This window comes from Lissotriton vulgaris, chromosome 8 (genome assembly GCF_964263255.1).
Source record: "Lissotriton vulgaris chromosome 8, aLisVul1.2, whole genome shotgun sequence".
Taxonomy (NCBI): Eukaryota; Metazoa; Chordata; class Amphibia; order Caudata; family Salamandridae; genus Lissotriton; species Lissotriton vulgaris.
The window spans coordinates 3323277-3341581 of NC_141696.1; the positions used below are offsets into that span (position 1 = coordinate 3323277).

At 47.8% G+C, this 18305-nt stretch overlaps 1 protein-coding gene across 2 annotated transcripts in view; it reads right to left on the reverse strand.

Annotated features, from left to right (window-relative positions):
• LOC147693203 (outer mitochondrial transmembrane helix translocase-like) overlaps positions 1 to 18305 on the reverse strand; it is a 306515-nt gene that overhangs the window by 29778 nt on the left and 258432 nt on the right. For both annotated transcript variants that reach the window (XM_086933622.1, XM_086933623.1), the window contains one exon: positions 14776 to 14909. In XM_086933622.1, coding sequence (XP_086789748.1) covers positions 14776 to 14909 — 134 coding nt within the window. The remainder of the gene's footprint in view (positions 1 to 14775; positions 14910 to 18305) is intronic.

The window sequence follows — 18305 nt, forward strand, 5'->3', positions numbered from 1 at the left end:
CTGTGAGCTTTTTCTGTGCGCCTATGCGACTCTTTACGCCATAACTCGATGGCATCTTTCTGTGACTGTCTGGCTTTCTTTTTCCATAATGCTTCTTCTACTCTCATGATGCATTCTGCATCCCATGTCCCTGCAGCGGGCCATCTCTGATTCTCTGACAGTTCTTTAGTGTAGTCTACCCATAAATCGAGAAATAAAACAGCATCTAGGCCGTGTTTGTGGTACATAAAGTACCCTGGAGTGTCCCTAGGTGGAATGGGAACAGCTTCTTCTAGAACCCCTTTTCGGGTTTTTATTTGTCTTAGTTTAGAGAACAACGGCATTCTGAAATCTGGCTACTTGATTCTTACTCAGATATGAACACACTATACATGAGACACAACAATGAAAATCGAACATTCACTCATACCACGACATTTGAATGACACATTATAACATTTCAAGAACAAAACACATTTAATAGATAACAAGTGCAACAGGATGTACCGCTAAACGGCACAGATACACCTTACAGGTGCATACTAGATATACTGCTATACAGTACAGATACACTGCTAAACAGTGCAGAACAGGCTCGTGTACCCGAACCCGTCTAGACCGGCACAAACCAATGCGCACGTCAGGATGCGTCCCTAGCAACGGTACTCACCAGGAAGCACGGAAACAGAAGGCCTCGGAAACTCTGGACTGGACTCGGACTGGATTGGATTCGGACTCGACGCAGATACTTCGGAACTTCGGAACCTGGCGGGCCTCGGTATACCACGGATCTTGCTCTCTCAGCTAGGCTCAGGTCGGGATCCTCCGCACGCCTCACCGCCTCGTCTGGGTGTCGATCGCAGCCTCAGTCACCTCCGTTGGCCTGAGGGAGATACAGGAAATCCTGCGGGTACGCGTAATTGTCCGTCCGGCTGTGGCAGGGGGCCAGGCCTGCAACGCACCGCCGGCGCGTGGGGTGGGGGAGGGGTCCCTATTCGGGCGCCAGAACTGTGGTAATATCGATTACCTATACTTAATTTGCTATCAATAATCAATAAGAATAACTCAGTGAAATAAGAGGCAAAATCCGGGATATTGAGGTTAACTCAAAAGGGTTTTATTCCTGTAAAAGGAATTGGGTTATTGGCTCGAGCCAAGGTGGCATAACCATTCCATTCACCACACAGGGTTCAGGAAGGGAAGACAGACAACATATTGTTTACAGAGGTACATATATATAGTCAATGCATTACAATGTATGAGCATACAGTAGGCGTAACAACTGGAAATGTAGAGATAAAACATGAAAACGTCATTAAAACGTCATTAAAAAGGCGGTATAATAGGCGTTCATGAAGGCGTATACTTGAAACGTCATTAATCATGAGGTCACAAAAATGGGTGGATACATAAGAGAATATTGCAATGTCAGCAAGAATATATGGCAGAGATGCGCGCGCAGCAGATTGACGTGAATCTGACGTATAACCAGAGGGTGAAAGGACTTGACATTTAGCACTACAAGTGTAGACATAAGTGTAGACATAAGTCTGGGATGTCAGATCAACCTAATCCCAAATCGTATCTGGTATCGTATGTTTAAGGAACAGTAGTGTCTGGAAGGGGGAAAGGTCTCTCGGGCGAAGACTACTCTATACTGTCTGCATGTATGCGTCCACGTGTTGGCATGCGGGGTGAGGGGGCATGGGCCTACCATGGCAACGGAGTCTATGAATTACTTGCACGGAGACAGAAGAACCGGGTCCTCTGCTCCTGCAGCTGGGAGGATGTTTACTTGAGCTACGAGACAGGAATGTGTTTTCGAGGAGTGGAGCAGATAATTCGAAGGTTGAAGACGGTCTTGGCAGGCAGAGGTTAGGCTATGCACCGGAGCCGCGCAAGGAATAAGGTGGGGGCCACTGGTACAGAGGTAGCCTGGGCTGAAGCCCTCGGAGTCAGAAAGCAGGAGAGAACTCGAAAAAGGGCTCAATGGCATATTCTGGGCCTACCTTGCCAGAGCTGAAAAACGTGTAAAGTGTACCACAAAAAGACGTTGGCACAGCATATATAGAAACTGAATATTCAATCCGTTCATGGCGGATCTGAAAGAGGACAAGTTAGAGATGGACGCAAATGTATTTGCGTCTTCGTAGCTGGCACAGGAGGGAAATAACATGCACTGCAAGCTAGTACATGGAGACGGTGGGGTACTCGCTGGGGAACACTACTTGATCAATAATTACATTTCCTCACTGTCTCTATTTACTTCTTGAAGGAGATGGGGAAATGTTACTCAACCTGGGCGAATGAAAATAAGCTATCTCACACATAGATGCAGAGTTCAGACAAGGGATTGAAGTAATTGAATATGAATTCAGCTTGTACTTCTGATAACAAAACTGGACCTCAATAATTTATAAGGATCATTAATAGCCTGCAGTAATCTCTATAGTCATCAGTGTTATGAAAAATGTTTCTTGTGGGAAAACCTTGGTAAATACAGTTAAGGAGCTGTACTTACATAATGCAGCCATGGTCTCATATGGTATCAAGCTCATTCTATTGCATTTCTTAGCAGGGTCAAAATAGGTTTACCAGGGCTGTGTCCACAATCCTTGTTGTTTAATGTATTCTTTAGCATGAAGACTAAAGAACTTTCAAAAGTGCTTATCATGTAGTTAACTGTCTGCATCTGGATCGTGTCCTTACATAAACACTGCCTGAAAATCATCCTTAAGAAAATATCAGTAATTCAGGCATATATATACTATTCTTCTTCCCAAGCATGTATCCAAAATCTGATCATGTTAAATAGTTCTGTGTTCTACTGACATTGAAATGGATGCTTCATTCTGCAAACCCCCTCACAGGCTCAACACTGGAAGTGGCTACTTCCTGAGATACTCAAGTGTGCCACCCAGAGATGATGATAAACAGTTTGCCATTGTATCCCTAACCATCACCAGAAAGTTCTACCCGCCAGTGGAACTGGTGCAGAGTGTACATAGTAATGCTATGCAGATTAGTAGAGTGCACTACCCGAGAGAGTATCCTGGCTCGGAGATTTGTAGAGCGCACTACTCAGGAGGGTATCCTGGCTCTAAGCACGTATGAGTTTAGTCACACCTAGGGCCTAGTGGGACTACTCTAAAAGCCAGGCTTTCAGCTTCTTGGGGAATTCAAGAGGTGAGAATGAGGCCCTTATGTGTAGCAGTAGGTCATTCCGTGCTTTAGAGTGATGTATGAGAAGGCTTGACCGTCAGACCTAGTTTTCTGTCTGCTTGTGATTTGTGCAAGTAGGAGTCTGGATGAGTGGATGTGTCTGGAAGGTTTGTGAAAGCAGATGCAATTGTTCAGGTATGCAGGGCCAGTGTTTTGTAGGGCCTTGAAAGTTTGAATGAGAAGATTGAATTGAATATACACACACATTGCTATAGAAGGGATGATGCCCTTCCACAATGCAGATTTAAAAGCCCCTAAAAAACAACAAGCCAGCTGCCATTCCTAAAGCGGGATAAATCCCATTAACTATTTTGGATTTTTCCACTGCTCGAGCGATATAAATTTCTTTTGTGTTCCCGCCACTCCAGAGAATACATGGTTAGTACTATGCTGATAATGAATACCTCCCTATGAACAGAATGTGAGGTGGAGTCTCTCTTGCCTTCATTTACTTTCTATTTATGCTCAGTGACGGGAAAGACCTTTGGAAAGCAGTGCATCATTGTCCATTGTGCAAACCCTGAGCCACCTACCTACAGGTGTCATCATCGCACTAGCTCATCCTGCAGCTGCAGTCAGACCTTACTTGAGGATTCATCATCAAAAGAATCTATTCTATTGCCGCGTCTGGGTCTGACCACTTCACTTTTAAACCCAAGGTCTTCCATACATTTAAGCTACTACAAGAAAGTTTCTTTGCTCACTTCTTCCCGTGTTTTCTACAATTCGTCGATAGCTGTCCAGCCTCACATTGATTATTGGCCTTGCTCTCATTCCTGCTTCTAGGTTTTAGGCCCTTTGGTCTGTAAGAGTTCAGGCTGTTGAACTGATTGTTTACACAGACCAGCTGTCAATCTTTCGCAGCAATACAAGTATGGTACATTTAGAGGGTGACAGTCAAGATGATTCATTTAAATCATCTGTCTAAGGACAGGGATGTTTACACAGACCAGCTGTCAATCTTTCGCAGCAATACAAGTATGGTGCATTTAGAGGGTGACAGTCAAGATGATTCATTTAAATCATCTGCCTAAGGACAGGGAAACTAGCTTCACCATTTTTAGGTCGAGCAGACCTACGCTCAATGCGTGAGCATTGAGGGTGTCTGCTTCAGACCTATTGTGGCCCGTTATTGGGAATGTGGACACCAATCTGACACGAGCGTAATTCCTTCGCAGTTTTCACCGCGGGAGCGCGCGTCTGACCCGCGCATGCGCAGAGTACCCGCGCATGCGCAGAGTAACTCAGCCCTTGCTCACACAGACGCAGGCAGGCAGCCCCCACCCCTCTGCATGCACGCACGCACACACAGGCGAGCGCAGGCACACACATACAGGCACACAGACACTCGCTCACACACACACCCCCCCTCCCCCACAGTCACACACACATACAAAGCCCGCCCCCCGCACTCGCGCACATGCTTCCCCCTCCCCCCCCCCCCCGCACTCGCGCGCGCACATGCTTCCTCCCGCTTAGCAACCCACTCACCGGCTTCCTTCGTGCGGCGGCTCTCCTCAGCTGCAGGGCCCGGCAGCAGGACTCTTCTTCCCTCCTTCGGCACCGGGGCGCTGTTTCCTGTTGTCGCGCCGGCCTGCCTCACGGCGCGTCTCGTCTCCTCTTCACAATCGGGGCTCCCTCATGTCCAGGAGCCCCGCAACAGGCGCCACACTCCTCCTTCTCCCCGGCCGCCTCCTGGGGACCCGGGCTGATTCGGACAGGCAGGGCGCTCCATGCGCCGGCAGCTCGGGAGGCGGGACTTCCGGTCGGCCGCGACCGGATTGGCCGGCCGGCCAAGAGCTTACGGGTCGCCGCGGGACTTGCTCTAGAGTTGCCAGGAGCACACTGTTCATTTGGCAATAGCCGAGATTTTACAACACAAGGAGCCGAAATGAACTGTGCAGGATCACAATGTTTAGTCGAGCTCGGAAGCCGGGACCCGAATTTTGCCACTGGCTCTCATCTCCTCCTGACTTTATAACCCGGCTCCACAAAGGTGCTCGGAGTTATCGAAAGACGAGCCTGCTCCTGTGTTTGACCTCCCCGCTGCAGGGTAAGGACCAGCCCAGCCCCACGTCAGTCCTCAGCTTAGCCCCCACGTCAGTCCTCAGGTGTGCTCAAAAGTACAGTAACCATGTTTGCACTGATCTCTGCTCTCCACCCAACCGATGACGATTTCCTAAGATCAACAACACATCACATTTTTTTTGATGCAGAAAAGTAGCCACAAAGAGCCTGCACACAGTTAAGCAATCCCTCTCTGACGCGGTCATCTGCTAAGCCTTACGTCTGGCTCACCCAGACACAAAGACCTGCACACGAGAGCACAGTGTGAGCTACCTCAGTGGGGGGCAGGGTGGTCTCATTGAAGCAACAGGGATTGACGCTAAGCACTACATGCCCCAGGCCCCTCCTTACACTGACCCGACACAATGCCACCTGCCCCCCACGACTCCAGCCGCAAAGAAATCCCAAACGCGTGCGGACGTCTGCAGTGAAGTCATGCATACCGCAGCCATTAACTATACAAATGATTATAAAATAACAGCACACATAGCATTTACACCCCACATTTAATCTGGTTCTAAGCGCTACAAATTGTGGTAAATATAGAAAGTTCGGACGAAAGATAACATACGTTTGCATGGAAACACACACATGGCAAAGTGTCAAAGCATCAAAGCACAGATGAGTTCACAGGTCTTTTGGTCCCACAACCAACCACTCCATGTCCTTGCAAGACCACATCTATGTCTGAATTACACGTGTATGGTCGCAAGAAGGGCTGGTACATGTTGGAGAACATGAGACTGGTCCGTAGCTTGTATTCTGGGGTGTTGGAGGATGTGAGGCAGCCAGGAGCAGATTGGGACCTGAAGGGAAGGTAGAGGGTCAGGGGCAGATTCTGCAGAGAAGCACAGTGTGGGTGCAGCTAAATAAGAACTTTGTGCATGAAAATCCCAACCCTGACCTGCATCAGGCTTGACGGACATCCTTACACTCAAAGTGCACGTGTGGACATTCTGCCAGTGTGGAGGACTCTCTGTAATGATGCATTCAGAACTAGGAGAGGGTTTGTGGGTGTTCCTGTCTCAGTCCAGCTACAGAGATCAACAACCGCAAACCCATACACTGAACATAATCTTCACAAAAGTTATTTACAAAAGTTTAAGGTATTGCCATTAAAAATTACAATAACTTTTATTTAAGTATTGATTATAAAAAATAAATAAAAGCCATTGTTATTTGTAATATCAATACATCTAAGTCACGTAAATACAAAACATGTTGCATTACAAATGCTATAGGTGTCACATTTGCAAAAGATATAACTATTGGCATTGTAAATGACAAAGCTATTAATTTTGCTATTTTCAAAACCAACACATAAATAAAAAATGTGTCATTTACAATACCAATAGCTCAAACTTTCCTAATGCGAGACCTATTGCATTGCAAATGCTTGTTCTTCAATGAGGGGCCCATTCTGGAGTTTCGAGGCAAACGTCTTCTGAAGCAGAAGGCAGCAGGACTCTCTAGCAGCTCAGCACCTTTCTTGAAGTTGATTGGTCTGCTCACAAACTTCGCCTAAAATGGCCCACTTCATACGGAGTAAACCATTTAGTGGCTCATTCACTAGTAGCTGCTGCCTGAAGCCAGACACCCTTCCCGCTTCTTTCAGGAACCTTGCAGGCCCTTGCTGTGTGCTGTACAGACACGTGTCCAACAGGCAGAGCCAGATTCAGGTGCCTGCGGCTCCAACAATGGCTGCTCTCTATTGTTTTACAACTGTGCCGGGGGCTTTCAGCAAACGTGCTTCATTGTACTTACAAATATGAAGTGTGCCGTTCTGGTAGGGAGCCTCAGCAAAGTAAAGCTACTCTACGGCATTTCCACGGCGCCCCTAAAAGGATATGGTTTCAAAAGCAGATACATGCCCTAGAACTGGGCAAACATTGGGCATAGTGCAAGAAAAAACCGACCCAAGAAGTTACCGATTCAAACATCTCTCAAGGGATTTTCTATTAGAAATACTGAAGAAATGTTACTTTGCCCTTAAAAGTAAAGCTTCTGCAAAAAAGAACGGGCAGTAACCCGAGAGAATCTTATGGCTAACAATGGGTAGGTACCCATGATACATATTTAAAAAAAATGCGAAGGGCAACTTAATGAAGACAGTTGGGATTAAAGGAACTCTTGGAATGGAACAAAGTGCATTAATGATTCCATATTTCTATGATTACCCGTATGAACTCTATGTTAAAAATCTGTTCTGCCTATGCAATATAACACCACAAATTGGCATTCCATTATTGGTATTGGTGAAGGTGTAAAATGCAATACTTCTTTCCTTGGTAGCCCCCGCAGTATCCATTCTTTGTTTTTTTCCCCTTGCGTGCTGTGGACATTCGGGGCAAGACACCACAATAGCTGATGGCTGACACCAAGGAAATCAGCTGGATTATAACATTTATGACAACAAACTATACTTTTGGTTTCAGAATACCAGCTTGCATTTGTGTGAAGAACCAGCCTCTTATAGGTAACAAGCTGGTCCTGGGGCGGGGTCACCAAAACACAGTCCAAGATGGCCGCCACAATACACTTGTAGGCCACCGTGTGGTTTGGCCTTGCAATTCCTCAATAGGTAAAAATAAGCATTAAGATAATAACAGGAGCAGGAGTTGCACCTGTGTTTAATAAATATTAAGAGCTATGCAGAGTTTGAAATTTGGGCGCGCTGTGATAGCGTAAATAAATAAATAATGAGACCCTGATGTAAGTGAACATCATTGTCACTTGCATTTCACATTTTGTTAAGGAACTGCGCGCTCGATAAAGATTAATTATTGAGTGAATTATTGCAGGCTTTAGGATCATGGACACGCCCTCTCGCGAGAGCGGGCGCGTCCAGTAGGGGCAATTGCCAGCAATGAGGAGAATCTCTATCTAAGATGGCGGACGCCTCCGCTCGCGAGAGTAGGCGCGTCCCCAACGGGATTTCGAATGGAGGCAGCGTTTTAAGAACAGCGCTATTATAACGCTGACAAACAGGCGGAGAAAACACGCAAGGGTCTCTCAATATCGGTAAGGAGAGGGGGCTTTTTAGTGCAATCCCGATGGATTTTTGGCATTGGCGGGACAGCGGCATGTAGCATTGCCGACACACTCTCATGCCTCGAAGGTATGTACCTTAAGGAAATGATTTTCATATGTCTTTTGCAGTCAGGAGACTTGGGACGACTCACAGGAGGGGTTGTGCCTATGTTTTAACTCTATCCTTACGGCCGGTAGGAGTCACCTTGGCATCGTAGGGGTACATATGAGAAGGCTGGTGCTTTTTTAGGTCTCGGTAATATCCGGTCGAAGACCGGATGTCCGAGAATTATTGTCTCTTAGTGTGGCAGCTTAATACCGCCTCCCTCCTGGTCTCTCTCCCATTGGCTGGCTTCCTAAACGGAAGCTAGCCATTGGGGGAGAGATCCATCACTCCGATGTAGCCCCGTCCTTTTCGGATTTGGGGGCGTAAATTTTGCTGTTCTTTAGACAGTGACGTCGCCCGTCACTCAGAACAGCAAAACACACGCCCCCAAATGCGAAAATGACCATGCTTTCTCCGAGGCATTTCTGCTTTGCCTCGGAGAAAGACGGTGGTGGTTTCCAGAGCTGCTCTGAGCTGCTCTGCTCGTCCCCCCCTTCCCTCCGCTTTCCTTCGCGGCACCTCATGGGTGGGAACAGCAAGGAGATAAAAAAAGTGCGTTTTTATTAATGTGCAGGTAATGAGTTTCTTCCCTCGAGAAATCCCTGCAGCATGTTTTATATCGTATGTACGTGCATTAAGTCACGGTGTCGGGTTCGCGGTGTACCTTCAGTTTTGATAGTGGTTCTTCACACAACAAAAGTGGGCGCGAGACAGGGCACCCCCCTCCCTCACCACACACACGCACCCCCAACCTCGGCGCTTTATCGCTGCTGCCTCTTGTCGCAGTGCCTTATGCAGCCCGTCCGGGACAATAGGCCGAGACCAGACATTTCGCCTTTGAAACAGCGGTGCCCTTTGGGGGCTTACAGGCCTCTCAAGATGGCCTTCCTGCTCGGGAGATAAACCGGCGCGTTATCCGCCCGCGACAATGCTGCGTGAAGTGGGAGCGCCCCTAGCGCCGATATCAGGCCGTCCAGTGTGGTCGGCGCAGTGTCAATGTTGTCCTTTGTCATTTCATGACACACTCGAGAGCATTCCTGTGAGGCGCATTGTGCTCCGTGGGTCATTCGAATTGTCTCCCCTCCCGCCCCACCTTGGTTTCACCCTGGCTGTAAAGGGGTCCGCGGGGTGGGAGCTGCAGACCCCCACCAGAGGGGCGGCAGCTGGATAAAGAGTCGCTGGAGCCCTTGATGTGAGGTCCGGCAGGGAAGGGGCGCTGCTGTCGGTGGCAGATCTGAGCTGCTCTGCTCGTCCCCCCTTCCCTCCGCTTTCCTTCGCGGCACCTCTTGGGTGGGAACAGCAAGGAGATAAAAAAAGTGCATTTTTATTAATGTGCAGGTAACGAGTTTCTTCCCTTGAGAAATCCCTGCAGCAAGTTTTATATCGTATGTATGTGCATTAAGTCACGGTGTCGGGTTCGCGGTGTGCCTTCAGTTTTGATAGTGGTTCTTCACACAACAAAATGCAGCTCACCGTCCAGGGAACTGTGTGCATAGCTCATTACACAGGCGGGTATGTCAGTGCACAACCTATAACACTAACGCAGCTGACCATCCAGGGAACTGTGTGCACAGCTCGTTACACAGGCTGGTGTGTCATTGCACAGCCTATTACACGAACACAGCTCACCATCCAGGGGCCTACATACACACTTTGTTACACAGCCAGGTGTGTCGGTGCACATATCGTTGCACGTATACAACTCGCCTTTCAGGGGTTTGTGTGCACAGCACGTAACACAGTCAAGTGGGTCAGTGCACAGCCTAGTACACTAATACAGCACACAGTTCTGGTGACTGTGTGCACAGCTTGTTATACAGGCAGGTGTGTCAGTGCACAGCATAGTACACTACTACAGCTCGCCGTCCAGGGCACTGAGAGCACAGCTCGTTACACTGTCAGGTGTATCAGTGCACAACCCGTTACACTGACAACGCTCACCACCCAGGAGATTGTTTATTGCCTGCACAGGTCGTTACACAGGGAAGTATGTCAGTAAGTGCACAGCCAGTTAAACTAATGCAGCTTTCCATCCACGGGACTGTGTCACTGCACAGCTTGTTACACAGGGAAGAGTGTCATTGCACACCCGCTACATTAATACACCCCTCCATGCAAGAGCCTGTGTCACTGTGCGGGTCATCATGCATGAGAGTGTGTCACAGCACAACCAGTTAGGCTAATGCACCCTTCTGTCCAGGGAAATATGTAATTTAACAGCTCGTTACAAAGGGAAGTGTGTCAGTGCACAACCAGTTACACTAATACAGGCCTCAATCCAGTGGACTGTGTGCACAGCTGGTTACACAGGAAGGTGTGCAATGCACAACCAGTTAAACTAATACAGGCCGCCAACCTAGGGATTGTAATTGCACAGCTCATTACATAGGGAGATTTGTCAGTGCACAGCCCGTTACACTAATACAGCTCACTATCCAGGGTATTGTGGCACTGCACCCACCGTTTTAGTAACGCAGCCCTCCAATCAGGTTGTTGTGGCAATTAATTCTCCCCGCCTTCCTGTCATTGAGGCTGTCAGTTTGCAGCCGTCCCTCTACTACTTCTATCAGTGCACAACCCTCAGCCGAGGGATTGCATTGGTGTCTGTTGCCCTTTATCCAGTGTCAGTTCCCCTTCACCAGTGTCAGTTCCCCTTCACCAGTGTCAGTTCCCCTTCACCAGTGTCAGTTCCCCTTCACCAGTGTCAGTTCCCCTTCACCAGTGTATGTCGCTTAGTGTTCACCCCTCCCCAATATCTCCCCCAACACCAGTTATCTTTCCCTCATACCAATCTCTATCCCCATACATGTCCTCCCTGTACATCTGTCGTCATTTACACAAGTGTCTGTTTGTGTCTGTTCCCCTTCACCAGTGTCTGCTGCTTAGTGTCTACCCCTCCCCCAATATCTGCCCTAGCACCAGTATCTGTCCCTCATACCAGTACTATCCCAATGCATGTCCCTCCCCATACATCTATCGCCACCTACGCTTGTGTCTGGCTCCTGTCGCCAGTGTCTGTTCCACTTCACCAGTGTCTGTCGCTTAGTGTCCACCCCTCCCCCAGTATCTGTCCCTCATACCAGTGTCTATCTCCATACATGTCCCTCCCATACATCCGTCGCCACCTACACTTGTGTAGGTCTCGCACCACCAGTGCCCATCCTCACCACTGAAGTCTGCCCCAACACCATGTCTGCCCTTACACCAGTAAGAGTCTGCCTGTCTCCCTACGCTGGCACCAGTCCCTCAGCAACAGTGTCTGTCCCCAAATGTTGCAGTTTCTGTATCAGCAAGGAGAGAGCGCATGTTTGCAGACTGTAGACATGTGAATAGGTCAGCAGCTGTTAAATGTCTGGGAACCACTAGGAATCCATTTCAGAAAGGGCCAATGCGACTAGGAAGGCAACATTTTCCCTCTACATCCCTCCACCAGGCATGCCCTCCACAGACATTTAGGAGCAGTTAGAAGTGTGAGTGCATGGAAAGGAATGTGGGATCTGCCCCTTGCGGACACCAACTGCTGGAGTCGGTATCAAGGGGTCACCTCTTCCCCGCTTTCCAAGAAGCAGACTCAGTTACAGGTGAGACTATGTGTGGGTGACTCTTGGTGTGGGTGACTCTTGGTGTGGGTGACTCTTGGTGTGGGTGACTCTTGGTGTGGGTGACTCTGTGTGTGGGTGGGTGACTGTGTGTAGGTGGGTGGCTCTGTGTGTGGGTGGGTGGCTCTGTGTGTGGGTGGGTGGCTCTGTGTGTGAGTGGGTGGCTCTGTGTGTGTGGGTGGCTCTGTGTGTGTGTGTGGGTGGCTCTGTGTGTGTGTGGGTGGCTCTGTGTGTGTGTGGGTGGCTCTGTGTGTGTGGGGGTGGCTCTGTGTGTGTGTGGGGGTGGCTCTGTGTGTGTGTGTGGGTGGCTCTGTGTGTGTGTGGGTGGCTCTGTGTGGGTGGATGGCTCCGTGTATGTGAGTGGCTCTGTGTGTGTGTGGGTGACTGTGTGTGGGTGACTGTGTGTGGGTGACTGTGTGTGGGTGACTGTGTGTGGGTGACTGTGTGTGGGTGACTGTGTGTGGGTGACTGTGTGTGGGTGACTGTGTGTGGGTGACTGTGTGTGGGTGACTGTGTGTGGGTGACTGTGTGTGGGTGACTTTGTGTGTGGGTGACTTTGTGTGTGGGTGACTTTGTGTGTGGGTGACTTTGTGTGTGGGTGACTTTGTGTGTGGGTGACTGTGTGTGGGTGACTGTGTGTGTGTGGCTCTGTGTGTGTGTGTGTGTGTGTGTGTGTGTGTAGCTCTGTGTGTGTGTGGCTCTGTGCGGATAGCTTTTTTTTAGGTGGCTCTATGTGTGGGTGGCTCTGTGTGAGGGTGGCTCTGTGTAGGTGGCACTGTGTGTGTGGGTGGCTCTATGTGAATGACTGTGTGGGTGGCTTAGTGTGTGTGGCACTGTGTGGGTGTAAATGCAATAGGTCATGCGTTTGCAAGCGATTAAGCTATTGGCATTGTAAATGACAATGCCATTTATTTAACGATTAAGCTATTGGCAATGTAAATGACAATGCCATTTATTTAGGATTTAAAAAAAATAAAAAAATAAAATTGTCATGAGCAATGCCAATAGCTCTACCTTTAATAATGCCGAGACCATTGCATTGTAAATGCTTGTTCTGTACAGTTGGTGTGTCTAATTGATTTCAGGTTTTATGGGCAATTTGTAAAGAACCTATGTATTTGTGTTCTCTTGACAGTCGTGAAGAATGGTGTGTCCAGCTTTGATGCAGTGGCAAGAAAATTAATGCCCTGAAGAAATTGCCTAAATTATACAAAGCAATGAAACATGTTGGCTTGTGGTTATATAATTAATACAAGAAACAGATCCCTTGGAATCTCTCAGGAACACCTTTCTGGAGCTTGGTTCCTTGAATTTAGGCGTTTTTATAGTTAATGCGCATTAACTATACAAACGCCTAAATTCAAGGAACCAAGCACCAGAAATAATCTATTGGATTCTGGACAATACCTTTGTGATTCCATTTGAATTGGCTTCCAGATGATTTCATATACAATCACGGCACTTGAGTCTCTTTCATGTTTTTAAATGTTATTGTTCTATATGATTTTGATGTGTGAATAATTTTGTAATCATTTGTAATGTTTTACATTTTTTTAACCCAATACAAACCTGAAAAAATGTACGAACTTCGAATTTGCCTTGTTTAGATAATTCACACAACTAGCACTAGAAGGTGGGGGGTACATTAGGATTCACACTGTTAGAGAATTTGTAACTCCTAGCGAATAATTGGGATGCAAAAGGGAATGTTTGTGACGAAAGGTGTTCCTGAGAGATTCCAAGGGATTTTTTTCTTGTATACATAGTGGTACCCTGTCCCTTGGATAGCTGGGCCATTCCCTCCTTGATTGACACGTTTTATAATTAATAGCCACTCCCTGCTTTTTAAATAGATAGGCTGCACGAAGAAAGAGAATAAAGGTCGTAAATACGTGCAGTTTCCTATCTCTTCGCATTACACTGTCTTTTGCACTGTTTTCCACTGCACTTTAATTGCACTTACACATCTACGTTATTTGGACACATTTCTTTAAAGCTCGATGACTGCCGATGATGAGAGCAGGGCTACACTGGTGAGTACCTACCAGGTTCCCCGTTGGTGGTTCGCCCGTGAGGGGTCATCTTGCTTTCTCACATTTTTTTCACTATTCACATTGTTGTCTGTTGTCCATTAATCACGACTGTCCTAGAAGGGATGGAGGCCTTTTCAAACTGGCGTGGTAACTGTGTACTCTCTACCCCACTGATCTTTAAGGAAGGGGAGAGAGTTGTAAATGATTGCAACATGTTGTACACTTGTTGAGACAGTATCAAACACTGCCTAAAATGGACCCGGTCATTGTTTGCATGACTTCATGAGTGGAGGGCGACCTGCGCCCTGCTTTTCCCTCTGTGCTCCTGATTGTGTTTATGGCAAAACTAAAACCAAAAAACATGAAAGAACTTAGGATGGCAGATGGCCACCTTTGACGTGTGTAGAACTCATGGTGAACAAGTGGATAAAACAGTCTGGCAGTCTCCAGTGGCCAAGATCTGTAGATCTTTCAGCATGCCCTTCTATCATATCACAGTGGCTCAAGCGCGCTAGGGTGTTGGGTTCATCAACCACCATTTGTCTGCATAAGCAGTGCAGATATTGAACACTCATTGACACCTTTCAGAGCGGCAGCTGGAACACACAGAAGAGCAGTCGTTTGATACTGTGCACTAACATGTTGTAATTACTAATCGATCAGGCTACGGCCTGTCCTCTTGAATTTGCAGTCTCACTTCTGGAGCAGCATTTTTAAAGCAACCTTTCAGCGTACTCACCCATCTTCTGCTGCAGAGTTTATATATTCCCTGACACAGAAAAGTGCGGCATCGCGGCACATTTCTTTCAAGTCACTTCCAGAAAACCCATCCGTTTCTTTTGCAACTTGCTGCATGTCCAAATGTCGATCCACCTGTTGATTGAAATGTATATGCGTTAGGTCTCTAAAAAAGCCCTCTTTATGTCTAACACTTCAAGATAATCAAGTGAAAGCCAGACGATTAGTTAATATGTCAAAACAATGCTATAGTTTATATTTAAAATCGTTAATTTTAATACTGTTCGGCACATTCGCCTGGTTTTGATAAACCTTCCATGATTAGTCCCGAAAGAGAAGTGAACTTAACTGCTATCCTTTAGCACTCTCTGGCTTGCAAGGCTTTTACTGGTTGTTCTGCTTCCATTATGGGACATGCTTACGTTTTGGGCTCCTTCGCCGTCTGCGCGCCGAAGGAGCGCCAAAGGAGGGCCCGTCTGTGCCCGTCCGTGTCCCGGACGGGCCCAGGGCAGGGCCCCCAAGGTGTTTTCAATCGCATCAGCCCCACGCTGCTCTGCGGTATACCCATGCAGACCTGATGGCTCTTAAATCCCGTGGCTGCGTGGAGAGCCATTCGTGGCTGGTGAGTGAAAGTCAGGGCAAAGTGTGTCTGGCTTGTAGTTATCATCTTCCTAAGCCTGAGGTCCACTCTGTACAACCCAGCCTGGATACCTGTAGGATCCGAGCGGCGCTTATCAATGCTAGGTCTCTAGTGAGACATGCTGCGGCTATATTTGATATTCTTGGGGAGAATAGGCTTGACCTACTCTTCGTTACAGAGACCTGGATGAATGACTCATGCGCTCCCGTCGTTGAACTGGCAATCCCACGTGGGTTTAAGATCTCTAGAGCAGATCGCCCCAAGGGCAGAGGGGGAGGGATCGCAGTGATCTATAGAGAGCATTGGACCCTTTTATGTGAACCCCTTGAAGGCTTTCATGAAGCAGAACTCCTGCACTTCAGTCTTGCTTTTAATTCTCACTGGACACTAGGTGGCTCACTTGTGTACCGTCCTCCAGGCTATATTGGCAACTTCATTGGGGATCTTGAAGAAGCCATCATACCCCGCACACTTCAGTTTGCAAATTATCTCCTTTTGGGGGATTTTAATATCCATATGGATATGGCGGATTGCAGTGAGGCAATTAGATTTGGAGAAACTCTTTCAATGGCCCATCTTAAACAATGGGTGGAGACTCCAACGCATGCGGGGGGCCATGTCCTTGATTTAGTCTGTTCTAACTTTGACATTATAATGGAGCGGCCAGAAGCCATGACCTGGACCGACCATGAATTGGTTAGATTTTCCTGGACATTGACTATTGGCTCTGGATTAATGCCAACTCAGTCTCAGGCCCATCAGCAACGTATCAATGTTGCATCCTTTTCTGAATTTCTTTCTAGCTGCCAGCCGATGCCGACTACTGAAATTAATGCAGCAGTTGACGCTTTTAACACATGGATGGCTAGTGGCTCGGCAGTTTCTATGCAGAATAAACGAGTCTGCCGACCCCGCTTCTTGCCGTCCCAGCCCTGGTTTACTCATGGCCTACGGGAGCAGAAGCTGAAGTGTAAGAAACTGGAGAGAATTTGGCGGCTTGATTATTCGTCGGAGGCGAAGAAACGGCTGCGCTGCTCCCAAAAGGAGTACTATAATGAAATCAAGGTGGCCAAAAGTAATTACTATGCTGGACGCATTGAAAAAGCCAGTAATAATAGCAAAGAAATTTTTGCTATAGTCCAGAGTTTTCTTTCTCCTAGAGCCGCGCTACCTACACTACCTTCTTCCAATCAATGGTGCGATGAACTTTCAGATTTTTTCTCTGAAAAGATTCTGAAGATCCAGCAAGATCTCCAAACTGCCCTGAACAAGTCCCTGACATCCACTTCATTGCCTATATTGGAAGCTGTTTCTTCGGAAGGTCTGTTTACTTCCTTCTCCCCAGTCTCTGAAAAGGATGTCTTACCAATTCTGTCTGCCCTTAAATCTGGTTCGCCCGCCGACCCCTGCCCTGCTAGAGTTCTGGGAGGAGTGTCGGCGATAGTCTGCCAGGAGGTAACTAGGATTGTTAACTTATCTCTTTGCTCGGCCTCTGTGCCTCTGAGTTGGAAGCAAGCCAAGCTCCTCCCATTACTGAAGAAGTCTGGCCTGGACCCGACTATGCCCTCTAGCTATCGGCCCATATCTCTTTTGCCAGCGTTGGCTAAGACATGTGAAAAGATTGTTTTTAGACAACTTGAAGGGTTTATTGAGTCTTCTCACGCGCTCCACCCTGCTCAATCGGGGTTCAGAGCGGCCTACAGCACCGAAACAGCATTAATTGAGGTTTCAGAGGCTATTCGGGAGTGCCTGGATGGAGGCGGCAGGGCGGTTCTGATCTTACTAGACCTCTCTGCCGCCTTCGATACGGTGCCCCATTCGTTGCTTCTGGCCAGATTGGGTGCTGTCGGTATTTCAGGCCGCGCTTTGGGTTGGTTGACCTCATTTCTGAAAGATAGATTACAGCAAGTGTGGGTCCCCCCTTATGCATCTAAGGCTAAGGAACTTACCACAGGAGTCCCGCAGGGGTCTACCTTAAGCCCCCTGCTTTTTAATGTTTATGTGACCCCTTTGGTCTATCTAGCTGGGCAGCTGGGTGCCAAAATAATGGCTTATGCTGATGATACCCAGCTGCTCTTCACCTGGCCAAAAAATCATCTAGACCCCTTGACCGTTCAGAGTTGCCTGTCGCAGGTTTTTCGCTGGCTGGCAATGGCCCAGCTTAAATGTAACGAGGAGAAGACGGAGATCCTCCTCTATGGATCTTTCCCGGATAATTTCAGGGAACAAATTTGGCCCTCCGACCTACCCTGTCCGAACTCATCAGGTGCCCCTGTAAAGAACCTATGTGTCTGGTTCGGACAGGATTTAAAGTTCGGGGAGCATATTAAGAAACTAACCGGTACCTGTTATGCCACTCTAAAGGCCCTCAGAAGGTTCTTTCCCCTCATTCCCGGCAAAGCTAGAGAGACTGTGCTTAGAGCGTTGATTTTATCACGCTTAGATTATGCAAATGCACTCTTCAGTGGCCTACCTGATTACATGGTCCGTCGACTTCAGGTTATTCAAAACTCGGCAGTCAGGTTGATGTTTCAACTACCCAGGAGAACTAGTGTTCGTGAACATCTGCGCAGCCTTCATTGGTTGCCTATTGCCAATCGTATTTTGTTTAAAATTCTGGTCCTGGCATATCGGGCTATCAATCAGCAAGGCCCAGTATACTTGCGGAATAGATTTGCTCTTTATGCTCCTAAACGGGCTCTCCGCTCGGCTAACCTTTGTCAGATGGTCCAGCCTAAATTTAAGCTTGCCAGAACTGGAGGCAAATCCATCTCTGTTAAGGCTGCTAGAGTATGGAATGTTCTTCCTTTGGCCCTTCGCACTGCCTCCTCACTTTCGCAGTTCAAGAAGGGACTCAAAACATACCTGTTTAATATTACTCTGTAATCTCT